Source organism: Seriola lalandi, unplaced genomic scaffold (genome assembly GCF_002814215.2).
Source record: "Seriola lalandi dorsalis isolate HSWRI2012SDOR001 ecotype SW California unplaced genomic scaffold, Sedor1 jcf7180002054971, whole genome shotgun sequence".
Lineage (NCBI taxonomy): Eukaryota > Metazoa > Chordata > Actinopteri > Carangiformes > Carangidae > Seriola > Seriola lalandi.
Genome location: NW_019525522.1, coordinates 1,592,063 through 1,610,303, shown reverse-complemented (window position 1 = coordinate 1,610,303; position 18,241 = coordinate 1,592,063). Strand labels below are relative to the sequence as shown.

The 18,241-nt window shown below is 42.1% G+C and overlaps 1 protein-coding gene across 2 annotated transcripts in view; it reads left to right on the top strand.

Moving 5' to 3' along the window:
* Positions 1 to 18,241, top strand: part of tenm1 (teneurin transmembrane protein 1) — a 165,828-nt gene that overhangs the window by 76,667 nt on the left and 70,920 nt on the right. For both annotated transcript variants that reach the window (XM_023395930.2, XM_087170991.1), the window contains 4 exons: positions 1,238 to 1,411; positions 10,805 to 11,007; positions 13,039 to 13,246; positions 17,669 to 17,770. In XM_023395930.2, coding sequence (XP_023251698.1) covers positions 1,238 to 1,411; positions 10,805 to 11,007; positions 13,039 to 13,246; positions 17,669 to 17,770 — 687 coding nt within the window. The remainder of the gene's footprint in view (positions 1 to 1,237; positions 1,412 to 10,804; positions 11,008 to 13,038; positions 13,247 to 17,668; positions 17,771 to 18,241) is intronic.

Genomic DNA, 18,241 nt, shown 5'->3' with positions numbered 1-18,241 from the left:
GCTTATGCAATGGTAAAGTGAATGCAAATGGCTTTGAACTATCTGGAGTTTTAATTAGGTATTCCTCATCAGCCGGGGCTCAAGTGTGGGTGAGTGTGTAGGTGTGCGGGTGTGTGCTGCCATGCATGCACAGATGAAAACAGCAGGGACATTAATGCTCTTGTGTGAGCTGTGCTGTACCTGTGTGATTGTGTTGGTCATGATGTATAATTGTGGATTTGTTTTTCTAAGCAGCCATTTTGTGCAAGCGCGTGTCAAGTGCTTTTTCTGGGTGTCGGCGCGGCAATCAGCAGACAGAAGACAGACAGTGAAGATGTTTGAAGTCGTTAGAAGTTCCTTACCTTGATCTGCATGCAGCAGCCATCCTCTGACTGCCACCAGCGCCTAGTAACTTTTTGATTTGAGTCTTTGCTTTTGTTTGATGTTCCGAATGTGTCAGAGGAGAAAAAACCTGCAATGATTTATTTCATTTGCTTTGTTCTTCCTATCAGCAAGGAGACATTACCTTTTTAGATTCTTTTAAAGTATAAAACTAAAGCAGTGTTGGAGTACAATCTCACATGAATGGAACCTGATGATTGGTCAGAGCAAGGTGAATGTTCTACTGAACATTTTATTGACAGACTTGCAAGACACTAATTAATTTCCTTAATGGGCAGGTGTTAGTTGTTTTTATTTAACAGCATGTTGGATTGTCGTCCTAGTAAACAGTTTTATGAGTGGGAGGGGGAACCCAGTATACTCCCATACCCTTTGTTGTTTAAAAGGCCCATATGGATTGTGAATCGGCAGCAGCTTTCAAAGCATCATTAGTCATGCATAAAAGACTGTGTTAGCGCTTTAATACCAGCCCTAGGCTCAGGCTCTGAAGATCTGCCTTAATTGCCAACCTCTGCCACGCTCAGTGTTCATGTGTACGTGCACAAACTGGACGTATCTGTCTGTGTGTGTGTGAGAGAGAGAGAGAGTTCTGTGTGCTTGTGTTCTCAGTGTATTTGCTAATTGTCCATTGTCTTGCCAGGCGCTAATAAGCACATAAACTGAGTGAAAGTTCTAAGATGGGCATTAAAGAAGATTCAGACACACCCCTGTGCATGTGTTGAATAATGATCTTTCCTCTCTGCTTTTCCTCTCCCTTTGGCTGTCACTGTGTGTCTGCGTGTCTGTGTCTGTGTCTGTGTCTGTGTCTGTGTCTGTGTGTGTGTGTGTGTGTGTGTGTGTGTGTGTGTGTGTGTAGCGGTCCACCTGTTAGGTCTGACCTGGCATCTGCGGCACGGCGAGAGCCAGCTGTATGAGAACGGCCTGAGCTCGGCGGACCATCAACAGGAGGACCGCGGCAAAACCAGACCTACCAGCTCCATCCACCTGCTGGACACACTCAACCCTGAAAACACGCACACTGGTGACAGAGGTGAGCTGACACAAACACACACACATACACACACACAGTATTGCACCACAATAACAGATGTTCTGAACTCAAGTATTGACAAGATTTGCCCGTCGGTAACAACAGAACAAATGTAATACAGCAATTTGTAAATATAAAATGTATTGAATGAACACTGGCTTAAAGCATTTCACTTCATTTCAGCACAGCTTTGCTGCTCCTTTTTTTGTAATTTCATGACAATTTTAAAGCAATAAGGCGAGTGTGTAGTTAAATCAGAGGGTGTTTCATAAATTCAGATTGCTATTTAAGACAGACTTATTTTGGTAAGTCAGACTTATTTTAAGGAAATTCAGTTTCATTAAGGTCCAAATACGTCTGACTTAAGTTACCATGGAAACATATCCCTCCAGACTAGCCTGCTCCTGGTTTCAGGGTGAACATGAGTCAGTTTGTAGTATATGAAATTGATCTCATTTTGACATGGGCTGCACTTGCTGCTTTTATTAAAATCTGAGGTCATATCTTTTTGAGTTTTAGAGGGGAACTCCACTGGTTTTTACACATCAAAGTGTGTTTACAGATTTTGGGGAGTTCTACTGCACATGTGAAAAAAAAAAAAAAACCCTCTGGAGCCACATAACTTCCTTGGAGCTTCCCGAAATCTGATAAGTTGCCGCAAATGATGTCTCTGGAGGAAGTGTCGGTTGGGGCTGAAGACTACAATTTTGAAGGGGGGGGGGGGATTCTACCAGTATGTAGTTAGAAGGACATGACATTGCTAGACCTCTGTAGCCCGCTCCTCATCTCTGCTCGAGATGGAGAAGGAGAATGTGTGGAATGAAAAAGATGATGTCTCTAGTTCTGCTACATCTGCACAGTCTTCCAGTCAGCATATGTGTTTTTAAAATGATTGCAATGAAAATAACGCCAAGAAATAACATCGAACCCAACCTGTAGCCTCATAGTGAGAAATATTTTTTATGTCGCCTGAATGAAATTACCCACGAATCAGTCTATGAAAATACAAAAGGAACAAAAATGCTAATTGTCAAATTTTCTTGGTATGACCTGGTTTTTGTCCTATTTGAAAAAAATCCTATTTGATGTTACATCCTGTACATATACATATCAATTCTCAGCATATTATGCAAAGAAAGATCACGTTACCGACATGAGACGCAAACCCAAAATATAATGTTTGCAAGCAAAGCACTGCAAAAGCTTTAGCTAACAATGGATTTTAGCATTTATTTGTGTGAACTCACCGATGGGCAACAACAAAAGCTGTTCTTTTGCTTTTGTCAAGGTAATGATTTTGTTTATTCTTGCTTTAATATTTTACTCTCCATTTCATACATTCGACAATGCTGCTTTGTGGCTGTGAGCGCCACATTTTTCCCATCGCGCTTGTGTTTTCCTCAGTGTTGAATTGATCATCAGTTCCTGATGTCAAAGTTCTGCTTTTCAAGGTCATGGAATAAACCACATATGATTTAGTCTGCTCACATTAGCTACAAGTAAGATTTATGAAGCAGGATTTTCACAATAAGCCCTGTTTTTCTGGGATAACTTTATGAAATTAAACACCCTTGGGCCCAGTCCACACATGCCCACACACTAGAAAGGTCAGCTCCAATACATCCATGAACGCAAACAGGTTACATGTTATTCTAACTCCTAAACTCATCTCAATGCTTTGCTGTTTCTTTGTCTGTCTGCTCACTTGATGAAATAGAAATTTCTGCAAGGACAAGACACTCACAAATTCTTTTGCTACAGGATTTAATTGAAACACGATTATTAAAATAGTGGCAAGACGAGAAAATCTTCTTCAAATGTAAATTCAAGCATTTAAACATGATGATTGGGCCATGTTGAGACTGACTATATACCCATTGGCATGAATTCCAATCAGTTTCTATTGCATTTGCATCCTGGCTTGCATACATAACACACTTGGCACAATGAATGTTCCAATACGTTAGAGAGACATCAGTGCAGAGATCAGCCTTGAACTGATTACTCATTTATTAGAAAGGCAAGGTAATTGGTTAATCATGTTCCTTCTTAGCTAGTACGTGACTAGAATAGCCTTTCTGCACTCGGCTGTCTCTCAACTAGCCAGAGGAATTACTAACACCAATTTAACCCCATGATATGGGACATTAATTGTGAGTGTTCCAGGTCATGAAGTCAGGCAGGACACAGCAACCTTCACGCTTAGTCTGACTCTGATGGATATTACATTGGATGCTGTTGGAGCCCATGTTCAGCACTTATACGGAGAATGTGCGAGCCAAACTGCAACCCGCTGCAATTTAGGCAACCTGGGACATCCCTAAAGCAACTGTTCTTGATGAATCCTCACATTCTGCAGATTAACACTCTCATCAGTAGCTAAATCCTCCGATAGAGCATGCGGGGGTCACGGCATTCACTTCCAAGTGTTGCGTCACAACAATCTATTGTTTCAACTGCTGTTGCTTTATGTGCTTGATGAAAGCTGGGAAATCAAAATGGACAAAGCTAAGCCTTTGATGCAGGGGGTTCAGATTATTAAAATTGGCACGGTGGAGGTGGTCCCCGGGCAGAGGAGGGCCAGAGAGATTAGAGATTAGGCTGTAATCCAGTGTGGCAGATTATCACGCTCATCCTGCTGTACCCATCACCTCTCACACCAAGAGACCACACAATCCCCTAGATTACACAGCGAAGGATGGTGAGAGGAGGCTGCAGGGAACGGAAAGGATAAAAACATGACACGGTAGGGAGGGAGAAGAGTGAGTGATGGGAGGAGAGGAGAATGATTGATTGACACCAATCACCTTGAGGGATCTATATAATTGCTGACATTAAAATAGAAATTTTAGGAAACAATTTATCAGCCAATTTCATGACTTTTGTCCACAAAACAAAGAAACAAAGCAGCAGTAAATGTCTTTTTTTTTCCACATTTGGAATAAATGACTTTATTTTTGATGCACTGCTATAAACACAAGTAGCATAACAGTGGGGGCATAAAGATAGCTGAGGAGACTGATTGGAGGATAGTTATCAGTTTCTGCTTGTTTTGATATAAACTGATGACACAGTAGGGAGAGATGAAACAAGCTCGGTGGAATGATAGGAAGGTAGTAATCTTCTTGCATTCTTGCTCATGTATTTTTAGTGGTGTTGTTTTTATGCCGACTTCAATGCCATAAAGATAGGCTTTTTGTTTGATTTGTTGGCCCTGCGCCGGAGTCAGGATCCGAAGCAGCAGAATTCTAATCTACCTTACGAGCCAGTTTGCAGCACGGCAGTAGATACTAATTGACATGTTGTGTCAGGTGCGTAAGGCTGGTGTCTTGTCGAGCTGGGCGCGCTGTGTTTTATGTTCTTTCCTGCTATCTCTCCTGCAGGTTCGAGAGATCACCAGGAGCCCTTCCTAGTCCTCCATACATAAAAGCCTCTCTAATTAGTGCTACATTAATTGCCACTCACCCCATGATAATCAACCTCGGGCTGACACTATATTGGACATGCATGCGTACGAGCATGCGGACACGCCCACAAACACACATAGAAATTCCTCTGGTGCAGATGAAAGAAGAAGTGCCCAGAGATGAAATTTTTCTGTCAGTGGATTCCCTGCCTTAATGAAGTACGTCGGAGTTTGGGAATAATATTTCACTCACCGTAGGACGGCGGATAAATTAATGATATGAAATGATACAAACTGACATACAGTAGAGCGGCATATTGCCTCATTATAATGCGGAGATGATGAAATGTGGAGCTTGTGGAATGCCATCTGAGCCTATGTGATGATTGTATAAACCACTGTATGAAAGGAGAGTTAGTGCTGAATTGTTTTCACTCTATCTGATGGTGTGGTTGGAAATGGTGAGTAGATGGATGGAATGTGACACAGACAGAGAGGAGGGCTCTTAAAGAGCACATCAATATTCTAGACTGCGTGCAGAGAGAGTGGAGGCGAGAAAGGGCTGAGCAGTGTGTACGTGTGCACAAGTGTAAGGAAGTGTGCATATTGTACGCATGTATGTGCGGAAACGAGGCGTGCGTGCGTGCGTGTGTGTGTGTGTGTGCATGAGAGAGAGAGATGTGCATGTGTTCATGCATGTGTGCAAATGCTGATGGACTGGTCCCTGTTACACTGGTCTCATTGATTTTCTCACGCTGGGATACAGTCTCAGGATGTAACACATGCATGCATAGACACACACACACACACACACACACACACACACACACACTCTGACACAAACGCAGAGAGTATAGATCATTTAGTGAACCCCCTGCTTGAGTGCCTCATCTTGAGAAAGCCTAACAGCAGCAACGTGTCTATCTGTTATTCAGCCTGCATTCAAAACATTGTATCCAAATATTGCTGAAGAAATTAAACATAATTTCAAGCTGCAGTCAGTATTTACAGTGTAGACGACACATTTTATCAAAGGCAGAGGGCTTTGTAGTACTGCCTCTTGACATTTGAGAATGGGAGATTGATGTCTTAGGCTCTGACATCAAAGAAAAAAAAAAATCAAAGTCAATTTTCATCTTTTGGGAAACAGACTAGAACTTCATTTTTGATTTGATAAAAAAATAAAAATAAAATAGTCCTTTCACGACAGTATGGGCAGCACGTGTTAAACGGGATTTTAGGTTACATGTACATATATTATATAAAGCAATTAATATTAGCTAGATTTTAAAGTCGTGACTTTTGATTTTAATTAAGTATTTTTTATATAGTTGTATTGTTACTTTTAGTTAGTATTTTTCTCTTAACAGTGGTTCCACACCCGCAGGTCAACACTTCCCCAAGTGCTCCCATAGTAATTCAAAAGATGATTAAAATATTGGTGTTTCACAAAATTATTATTTGCTTTTTCAGACTCTTCGCAAACATTTTGCTTTTTTCTTGTAAAATACTGAATACTTAAAAATCCTTCAAACGGAACAGTCTAAGAAGGAAAATGAACTCCACACCAAGGCATCTTTGCGCTTGTAATGAAGGGTCGCAAGCAGACACTGATTTCTTTAAACGGGTCACTTGTCATGAATATTACATATTCAGAGAATGACGTCATGGTGGAGTAGTTTCACTCAAAGTACTGACAGCCCACAAACTGGGGTCAGTTTCTGACTCCAGTGTTGCTAAATTCTGATTGTTGCATGGACGTATGTGACAGCTTTTTTTAGCTGAGCCCTGCCCACTTCAAGCTAGTGACAAGAGCACGGAGAAAAGAAAAAAATACAGAGATCTCTTATGTGAAATAACAAGACGGTTCTAACATTGGTGTATAAAAGTGATCCCATCGCACATAGAAGCGTACTGATTGAAACAAGTTTTCAAGTAAAAAAAGCAAAGTACTTTTACCACTGTCTTGAGGTAACTGAAGTCTTGGCTATTAAGGGACTAAGAAATGTTTGCATTTAAGTCTTCATCAAAATTAGCAGCATGGATATCTACTGAGCACTTTCTCACTCCTTCCAGGCTTTTGTCCAGACTAAATTAATACGGCAATAATAAAAAAATTTAAAAAACCACGAGTGCTTTATCTACATGTCAATTTATACAGCACATATTACATGTGTAACAATGTAAGTGCACTCGCAGTGAATGAGTTTGTGAACAGTCAGACATGTCTGTCACAGACATAGCCCGAGGCCTGATGGTAGAAGGTGAGGACGAGAGTAATGGAAGGCCCTACGGCCAAGAGCATTATCTTCTCCTGACTCTGACTGACACTCATTAGGCTGCACAGTGGAGAGAGGAGGCTGAAAGCTTATTAAGCCACCTGCTCAAAAGGCCCTTAATTGAATTCAAGTAATTATAGAGACCTTGCCCATTGTGATATTTTTATTCATCCTGCGGCAAACTCAATCTCTCTTGCATTTGGAACACTATTAATGTTGTCTGCACCAACGTGTGTGAGATTCGCACACAGGCCTATGCTTCAATATCGACTAACACTTGCACACATACACACACACACACACACACACACACACACACACACACACACACTTCCGGTCCCCCCAGACATGTCCCATCACCAAGACCCTGACTGCACTTTTAGTCTGTTCTCTGCTTCATTAGAATCTGAAGGATAATAACATTAATTGCAAAGACAGTTTAGTTCCTTCGAAAATAGATTACAGGTGTAATTGTTTTACCTGAATAACCCGTAGGCAAGAGAAATTAATTAGACCTTGTGTCCCAAGTCCTAATGTAGCTCATCTCCATCTTTGGCCTGGCGCACACACACACACACACACACACAAAGACACACTAGGCACACAAAACACTCAGAGACGCACAACAGACAGACAGATGGTCAAACTCACAACTACTTGGACTGTGGAGATGTTTGCTAGTCATTAGAAATGTGAGAAGTTAAAGGAGCAAATCTAACCATCCTAGTCCAGATGTCCTGTGGCACAGAAACCTTTCGAGGGCTAATTTAACAGAAGATTACAATGTGTACATGTGCTTGCATATTGTGGGTGAAAAGTGTCAATGAGGGCATTAACGGTATTACATGTACGCCATATCGCACCACCGCTGTAATTGGCCGAGGCAGCATCATTATTATATTGTACAGTGTGTTGGTTATAAGCAGACCTGCCCACTAGGCACGGTGTGCTTGATGGCGGACATGAATAAACTGTGCATCACTTTGATCGCCCCTTTAAACAAGCGCAACATTTTGAAATAAACCTTAACACATTTTTTGCTTACAACTTGCTTCTTCCGCCAACTAATGATGAAAAGCACAAGAGGAGATTTATGCGATGCCATTTATTTTTATTTTAAGTAACCAAGTGTGAATTTCAAGCTGCTTTTCCCTTATTAAAGATAGCAAGGTGTGAAGGAATTTTACCTCTCTGTTCGCATATTGGCTTGTTTAAGCTTGTATTCCTTTTGCCTGCCAAATAGGAATAAACAGATTTGCTGTTTTGAAAGATAGGTTTCAAAGTATGGTCTCAGGTTTTGTGCTGGGACACACACGGTTACGTTGCTGGTGGAGCACATTGATTGACAGCAGTAATCTGAGCAGCCGGGGAGGCCTGGAGGAGCCCTTGTCACGATCTGTGTGGTTTCTGCGGGACTCCCAAAAATGCCTCAATCCCCCAATCTTTTTACTGGAGCTGCAGTATTATTCTCTATTGCTATTGGAGGGGTTTTCTTCTTTCTTGCATCAGCAGCTGTAACTTGACACCGCAACCTCCTCTTTGGACATGGTCCTCTCTTCTCTCCCTCCTCCTGTTTTTCATCCTATTTTCTACAACTCCCGCCCCCCAACCCACCGCCCGTCTCCCCCAACCCCCCACCCACCCATCCTCGCGGGTGACCCAAGCAGCACTTTCTGTCCCCATGTTGCATCAGACTCAGAGAGGCGCTATACAGTAATTAGCATCAGAAGGACCTGCCTGCTCATCTGCCCGCCAGCCTGCCAGTCAGCCTGCTTGCCGTCCCGCCTGCACGCCTGCCTGCCTGCCAATGTTCTGCCAACTGCCATGCCCTATTCATGTCCTATTCATCTAGTGCTGAATAAAAGGCTGCTTTCCTCGGGACATCCATCCCTCTACTGGCCTTTATTTTTTTGTGGTGAGGCACAGGAGTGAGGATTAGCATTAAAAGGAATAGACTGCTGAGGTAGACTCGGCAGGAAGCATGAATGCATACCTTAGTTCTGCCAAGCAGCTTTTATTCTGTTTGGTAGAGATTTTAGTAGAGGGACAATTTATGCTTCTCACAGGACACCTGTCTATTTTCTCTCTTTCATTACAAACCTTTTTGAACTCTCTTTTTGTTCTCATCCCCCTCTCATCTTTCTCTCCCTTTGTCTTTTTTCCTTTTAGTCTCTCCCACTCTCATGTCACAGCTCAGTCAAGTTCAATCAATTAACCAATTAATCAATTTACTTTCTCAATCCCATAGTCCATATAAGACGAAGATAAAGAAGGATGGAAGATAAAAGAACAATCCAATGTTTTGGCATTTACTAGAATAATATTTGACATTTTGTGAGAGTAGATGTGAAATGTGAAAGATTTTGTCTGAAAGAAACAAGAGTAAGCATTTGTCACCATGCTAGCAGCTCTAGCACAGTGCTACTTTGAGCTCATGCTAGTGACGCCAGAAGCATGCTAGCTAACTGAATTAAATAGTAAAAGTTGACCATGTCTGTCATCTTCGCTTAGCTTTTTAATGTGCACCATGAATGTCTGCACAAAATTTCATGGCAATCCATCAATGCGTTTCAGTCTGGAAAGTGGTGGGCAGATAAACATGACCATGTCACCAGAACCACGCCTCTAGCACAGCTAAAAAGTAAAGTCTCACAGAGTAGAGTCACAAAGTGCTTCACAAAAGTAAAATTCTTAAAGATAGCACCATAAAAGTAGCACAGAAAAAAAACAAACATTAAAGTAACAGAACACAAAGCACAAAGAAACAGTGACAGTAGAAACAGGAGCTCCTCACAGACCTGACTTCTCTGCCTCCCTGTCTCTGTGACAGTACATGTGATATATGTCAGCTAGCCTGTGGGTGTGCATGGTGTCGCCATAATGGAGTGGTAAAGCTGCAGGCATTATAGATTGAGAGCGAGCGGCCTCGTCCATGAATCTGCCCCTAACTGTTCTTTTGCCTTTGTGGCCGTAACGATCGGCTGGCTCCCCTCTGTCACCGTATTTCCTCCATCTTAGTTTAGAAGCAGAGATATATCTCTCCATAAAGGCCGACACAAAGAGGGCTGGAGAGCCTTGCCTGCTCCCCTGCACAAAAGACTCAGGCCTGGTGGTTGATAAAGGCTTATGGAGAGGGGAGCAGCTGATGGCTAGGGACTGCTGGAAAGACCTATTCTCTTCACATACAAAGACGTGCTCTCACTCAAGACACTATCTGTGTGCCGTGACGCTGTTTTTGAATGCCGGCATGCGTGTGTGTGTGTGTGTGTGTGTGTGTGTGTGCGTGTGTGCCCCTGCACTCCTCACTTTCTCTCATCCACCCCTCTGTCTCTCCTTTTACACACATGCTAACACACACACTTTTTCTTTCTTGTTAGAAGATGCTAATACAGCACATGACAAAGCCCCGGTAGACAGCTCTCAGACAAAACACTTCCTTTTTAAAGTAGTTCATCTTTATGCAGACCCTATCCAAAGGACTGCCAAAGCAAAGTCTCTTGAAAAGCAGGATTTTTACCAGCTCTCAGTCATTCCTGATATCTATACAGTCTCACTTCATTAGTACGGCTGCTGATCACACTAATGTTTGAGGACATCAGCCTGGTTATTAATTGCTCCCTCTGATACTGAATAGAACTCCCTGTCCACCTTGATAAATCTGCAGTATGTGACTTAACACTGTCACCTGTCTGCGGCTCTTACCTGCAGAGAAGTGGGTGCGAGGCCGAGCCATCGACCGCGGCGAGGTCGACATCGGAACCCAGCAGAGCCAGGCGATCCCACCGGGACTCTTCTGGAGGTTTCATATGACTGTGCACCATCCAACCTACATCAAGTTCAACCTCTCTCTCTCACACAACGCACTGCTGGGGGTCTATGGACGCAGGAACATACCGCCTACACACACTCAGGTAAAGAAAGCTCCTGTTGTAGCATGCTGTTTGCCCAGATGGGCTTGTTTGCTTCAGCTACCTCAGATCACATCCAGACTAATGCACCTTTTTCTCTCCGCTTTGGCCTTTCATCTACACTTAGGCAGTGTTTTCGACTTTAATACTAACTCTAAAATCCTGATCTCTCTATTTCTGAACACACAGGCACCATTTTAAACACACAAAAAAAAGACTTTTTGGAGGCATGTAAATTGTATTTTGTAATTTTTACTTATTTAATTTGAGCCGACAAAAATCCATTCTGTACTCAATATATGTCATTTCTTTTGTGTGTTTCCTACTATCCACATACATTGTCTCTCTTTCTCTCTCACAATCTCTGCCTCGTACGCTCTCAATTTTGCCTGCAAGCTCACTCAACCTGACAATGTGTCATAGTGAGCCATACTTTCACCCAATCTGAAAATTGGAATGGGCTTTTGTCGATTCACAGTTTTGTCTCCAATCCAATTGCTTGTAGATTGCTTGTACAATAGAAGTAAAAAGTCGCAAGGGTCCGCTACTAACAACTGGTGATTCAGGCAGTCACTAGATTGATTCAGTAAAGTCAGTTCAGTTTGAAGATTTAGTGTTAAGGATTCATATACAGTACTAGGGAAGTAAGGAAGCGCTGTGAAAAAGGTAAATAAGCATGTCCACCTTGTTATCTTGTTTGACTTCTTCCGTAATTGAGGCAGTTTAACTCCGCTGACAGGTCAGGGGTTGTGTAGCAGTAAAACAACTTCCTGTCACCTCTAACCTTGTCTGTGATCACTCATTTTAAATATCAGTGGAGCCAGTTACACAATAACAGGTGTCAATAAACTGTATTTAGGCTTGTTTTGTCGGACAGATTTGCGAGACTGAAATAATGATTTGATCGACGTCTCAGTGCACCAGAGCAGCAATTGTTGTCTCCCTGTTAAACAGGTTGCATTTATGAGCCATGAACAAATCACTATTTTATACTTGTTCCAACAACAGCAACACAAAATGTGCAAATGAGAACAAATACATTTTGAGTTTAGCCGTATTATAAAACACAGTAAAAGAGATGATGGAGAACAGAGATTGTACTTGCTTATGCTCAGCAGAGTAATCAGGCTGTGTGTCTCCTGCTCCTAACAAACGTTGGCTGTGATGCAAAATTCTGTTGCCAACTGAAAGCGGAGGAAGAAGAGATTTTGCCTGTTTTCCCCACATGGGCAGAGATCTTCAAAAAGAGTGGATGCGCAATGTTTTCACAAGAAAACAGTGATTTCTGATTTAGTCAGCTGTGTGTCTGATTGAGTCTCAGTCTCACTCCCAGAAACAATACACACACACACACACACACACACACACACACACACTCATACGTTGTACACAGTGTAGAACAGCATTGTGTCATGCAAAAAGAACGCATACAGATGAAAATACAACACACACTGAGTCGTCTGCTTTTTAACATCAGTGCCCCCCCTGCTCTTGCCTGCATGAAGAGGTCTAATTAGCTGTTTTTGACACTAGTGTGACACACAGCCCTCAGGGGGAATAAGACTCAGCGAGTGCTTGGTAGTTCAAGGAGGTCTGAGGATGGAGAGGAAGGGAGGGGGAGACGAGGGTGGTGGGGAAAGTTAAAGAGGGTGAGAAAGAAGCAGAGAAAGGTTGAGACGGATGAAATAATAGTGTGATCCACTTGAAACCTTGGGTGGTAAAGTCTGCCCATGCTATTAGCAGCACGTCAAGTTGTTGAACCAACTGCTGTGGAACATGTGTGGTGGAGGACTGAGCTGCCATGGATGACTTTCTGTGGATTCCTGTTTTGCAGATATCCACTTCTAATGCTACTCCCCTACATGCATGTCTTGTATGTAGGCAGTTTTCCAATATATTATATATTATTTCCAATAATATTCAATTGGCAGTTTAACCCAGCAACAGCCACGCACCACTGCCCGATGCTTGGCTTGTAAATATCCATCGCATTTTTTGCAGGTTGACTTGATTGTGTCACTGTGTTGTGTTCAGTTCGACTTTGTGAAACTGCTGGATGGGAAGGCGCTGCCCAGGTCCTTGACCGATCCCATCTCAACTGCCAAAGCTCCCAAAGGCCTGCTGCTGAGCGGCCTCCAAGAAACGGGCTTCATCGAGTACATGGACCCAGGTACCTGGCACCTCGCGGTTTACAACGACGGACGCAACCTGGAGCAAGTGTTACTCCACAGCAGCCCCATCGGTGAGGAGGAAGCATTTCTTTCCTTTCTTAGACAGTTTAGTGCTAGCATGAGTATGTGTCCTCTTTTTTTACAGTTATACAGTTGTATCATATATGTATTCCACTCTTTGTAGCTCACGGTTGCTTCACTCTCGTTGTCCTTTCACCGTTTTCATCTGCTGACTTGCAGAAAGCAACAAACCACACAGGACAAAAAGAAAAAAAATGGTGGTTTAAAAAAAAAAAAAAAGTGGATTGAAACTCATTGACATTTGAAGGGAACTTTTCCTATTACAAGAGTGAGCTTGGCATGGCAACAGACAGCCGTTAGAAAGGGGAGGACAGCTCCTGTAGTAATGACAGGGCTTGCTAACTGCAGCTCATTGCTATGACACACACGGATGGCAGTGTAAATTGAAGGATGTGAATAATGCAAGAGTACGTGGCTGAATATAGACAAGTGGATAATTACCGGGGCAGTTTCTTCACTCCCACTTTGTCCAGTAACCCTTAAGAGAATACAGTATTGAAAAAGCAAAAAAAAAAATGTGTTGGGAAGTGTAGCAGCTCAGTCACATCAATGGGGGGAATTTTTATGGAGCAGACAGGTAATATGGCAATTACAGTACGCAGTATGTGATGAGTAGATACAGAAGCAATCCATGAAAAACACTGTTGTTGAATTTTTTCCCAGAGATCTTTAACTGCCCTTCCATTATGCAGTTTTTATGTCATTCAGTAAATGATAAGGAACAGAGCGCTCTCCATGCTTATTAGTTAGATATGTCTATCACCAACGTCTTAAAAACCCAAGTTGTAAGCCAATCAGTAAACAGCTCCGCAATGCCAAAACATTTGTACTGAAGACATCTTTTATCTTCATATTGACAGAGTCCTTTATATAATGACTGACAGCATGCGACAACTAAAGACAGATTTTATTTCAGAGCTGTCAAACATTTGTTGACACGTGAGCTGTCTGTAAAGTCTGGAATATACCAGACCTATTCTGAGTCACATATTTTGAGCCTAGCGGGAAACAGCAGCGTTTACAAAGAGTTAACGTTCCCTTTTTCTTTTCTTTTTTTTCTTTCTTTCTTTTTTTTTTCTATTTCCCTCTTTTCAATAATCAAAACAAATATACATGCAACAGATGGGCTGAGAATAGCAGCTCTTAGTCTGCTAAGGTTTTTCAAATAATTAATCAAGCGATTTGGCTTGAAAGAGGAAAATAATATTAATGGATTGATGTCAAAGTTCATTTCACTGCCCATTTACACCTCTAACAAGGGTTACAAACAGACACTGCGTTGTTTTGGATTCAGAAACAAACCATTGCGCTACAGTGTGATAAATTCCAATACGAGACATAGTATGCTGTAGCCCCAGAGTGGAGCTTTATGGGGAGATGGGGGAGAAATGAGATGATCTCTGTCGGGAAATTGAGCTTTTCCGCAGCAAATAGTAACTGGATACAACAAAGAAACTCAGCATAAATAAGAGAATAACAAAAGACTGTTGTAGAAATAAATAAATAAAATAAAATAAAATCAATACAATGTACAGTACAGTATGACAAGAAGGAAAATATGAGAACCTGGAGAATTGATGCTGAAGCACCAAAATATGCTTGTCCTCAAAGAACATAACATGTTCTGGTGTTTCAACAAGCTTGAGAGAGTAATGAAGTCTGTGATTACATGAGACAGAAAACGCTGTCATGGACAATCATAATAATCATCAGCCTGATAAAGGTAAAAAGAAGAAAGAAGTGAGTTGTGGCAGAACCTTCAAAGCTTCATGTGTTTGGTCAGCTGGTAACTGACCTGCATCAGTCGAAAGACATTACGCTGTTCTGTCATCTATTCACACACCATCTCACAGACACACACCATCTCACAGACACACACACACACACACACACACACACACACACACACAAACAGCCTTCAGTTACATCTCAATACACAACCAATTCAGTGCTGCTGGACAGGACAGAAAATTGTCGGTTACAAATGCTGATATACTGTGCGTAGTGTAATGTACAGTGGGGTCCCAAAGTCTGAGGCCTTTCCCATGTACTTAAATACAGTACAGTCGTTTCTCATTGATTCTGACCATCATGCATAAATGGCTCTCACATAAAAGTTGTATAAAAAGGAGAGAGAGCATCTGCTGATTTCAAAAAAGCATCATTATGTGGCAAGAGATTGAATTTTCAAGCATATTTTTGCCCTGACAAAAACAGTGGCAGATGCAGATAAAACCTTTTTTTTCCATCCTCCATAGTTATTGACATTTACCTGTGATCCACAAAAGCTCCAGCTTCATGAATTCTGCCATTTTGCCACCTCCACTCCAGCCTCATCTTCTTTAATTCTGCTCAGCCTGGACCCAGGCAGAGAGTGGTGCTTCCTGCGGGCTTATTAATTATGCATAATTGCTATACTTCACCTGTCATCACACATCCTCTCGAATATTATATCTTTTACACAACAGCCAACAAAGTATGAGAAAAAAAAAAGTTTCATGTACATAACTGGAACTTTGAACAAAAAAATAGATGATAAACAAAAGCGATGGTTAGCTAGCGGCAGTGTACTTCTAGTTAGCTGAGCAGCCATTTCATTTTTCCATCAATTCATAAAGCGCAAGGGTCATAAAGCGTGGCTGGAACTTTACGGGCTCATAAAGTACAATTGGAATGCTTATTTGACCAATCAGATCACTTGGCTGGAAGTACCCATTTTATAATAGCATTTAACTGCAATAACTTATGGCATGAGTGATTTCTAACTGGAAAGGGTTTAGTCAGTGGAAAGAGCCGAGCGGGTGTCTCACGGATGCCCGCACATGTGCACACACACACACACACACACATAGAAAGACACACACTCACACTTACTATACTGTAACAAATAAAGACATGACTCTTAATACATTACCTGTTAATTGCCTGGAGATTTTTATAGTTGAGACATTGACCTGGAGGATACAGAGCTTATATCACCGTTACAGCCCCGTGAGCCTTCTGACGGATCACTCATCTCCTCTGGTTAAAGAGAGACTTTGTGACCTTGCAGATGAGCCTTTGATCATTGTATGTGTCAGGTGCCAGATACAATATTGGAGTTTGTGTATGTGAGGCTTTTTTTTTTTTTTTTTCTCAAGAGCAAGAACAACGCACATATGGAGAAAGGTTTGTGAGCTCTCCTGACTGTGTGGGAGAAAAGATGATTGCCACTCCTTCTCTCCATCAGTGTGACGATGACAGGTGATGGAGGTGAAAATGACTTTGGTTTCTGTAGTGATGCGCTGCTGTGGAGGATAACGCGGCGCTGCCGGCTACTGGCAGGGCCTGTCTCATTAGCATGTGTCACATGCGCCTCAAGGCGGGTGTCACATAATAACTTTGCGTAAATGTGTGTGTGTGTGTGTGTGTGTATGTGTGCGCGCGTGTGCGCCAGCCATGCCACTGAAGGATTTGTCATCCATGCTCCCTGAACAGACCGAGCCAGGAGACTGCAGTGGTTTGATTCTGGACTCGGTGCCTGTTCAGAGGAGCCAAGCAGGACAGCACAGGGTCAAATAAAGGATGACATCCTTGACACCCATTTTAATTACTCTATCTGGCTTAGATAGAGCTCGCCTGGCAGAAGACAACCAGCAGCACAGTTCAGATCCCCCAACCCTGCTAGCCTCTGGGTACTTCTCCACCAGAATCTTCAATCTAGAAGTGTAGCTGACGGAGATTGGCGGGCTAATATAATGCTCTAAAAGCATAAAAGTGCTCTCCCTCTTTATCTGTCTTTGCCATGTTATCTGTACCCTGAGAATGAGATCTGACATGATGGACATATCAATGGGAGAAAAGGAGACCGGTAAAAGGAAGGCAGCTAATTGAAGTCCGATAGAGGACTATGATGAAACACATATAGCCTACAGAAGGATATGATGAAACACACATATCCAGATGAGACAAAGCGCTAGGAGGAACAAGCATCACATTGATCTTCGCCATGCTGAGAGTGCAGCTACTGTAGTGACACAGTATTACCCATTCTGCACTAACTTCTGCACTCACAATGTCAGATTTTATGTTGTTCAATCTCGTTCCAAACTGCGCCCTTGTAAACAGTTTGTTGATTAAGCCTTGATGTTTGTAAATTTGCGTGCAGTGTGTTTCCAACCTGTAATGCAGTATAATGTGCTTAGTGCTACTGAGTGTAAGTGAGTGCTTGGCCATTCCCCAGAGAGCGATAGCAGCTGGATCAGACTAATCTAATATAGCCCCTGTGTCTGGGGAGCCATCCATTTCTTATCAGATCTCTCATTCAATAACAGTGAGCTGTGCCAGCTTATGGAGTTACATGTGGAATATTTCAAGTTTGTTTTTTCTCTCTGCCTTTTATGTCTGATTTGTGAATGTGTGCGGTTGTGCAGACTCAATGGACGGTTGCTCCACGGACTGTAATGGAAATGGAGAGTGTGTGGCTGGACACTGCCACTGCTTCGCTGGATTCTTGGGTCCTGACTGTGCCAAAGGTGAGAGATATATGTTGGTGCTGACTTTCAACCAATTCCATGAAAAGACCAAACCAAGTTAGTTCATTAGTTTCAATTGTAATTGTTTCTTAAATGGGACACAATTATATATATATATGAATTTGTCAAAAGGCTCAGTAACTTTCTAAAACAGCAAACAATACTCCAACAGCAGTAAGGGTGCATTTGCAGGGTCCTATTTTCAGCTATGGATTACTAGGGATTACGTATTTGGTGTACAAGTAGATATTTATAGCACCAGGACTTCAAAATAAGACCTATCCTGTTTTCTGACCTGCTCCCCCATTTTAAATTGACAGTTGATACCATTTTTTGTTAATGAAAACTGAACACTTCCTCCATGTTTATCTGTGGTCTTGACATCTTCTATATAATGTACATTTCCACAGCACCAATTCCATCAGGGCACCAACAGAGTCATACGCAGTGCTTCAGAAAGTGTTATATTAT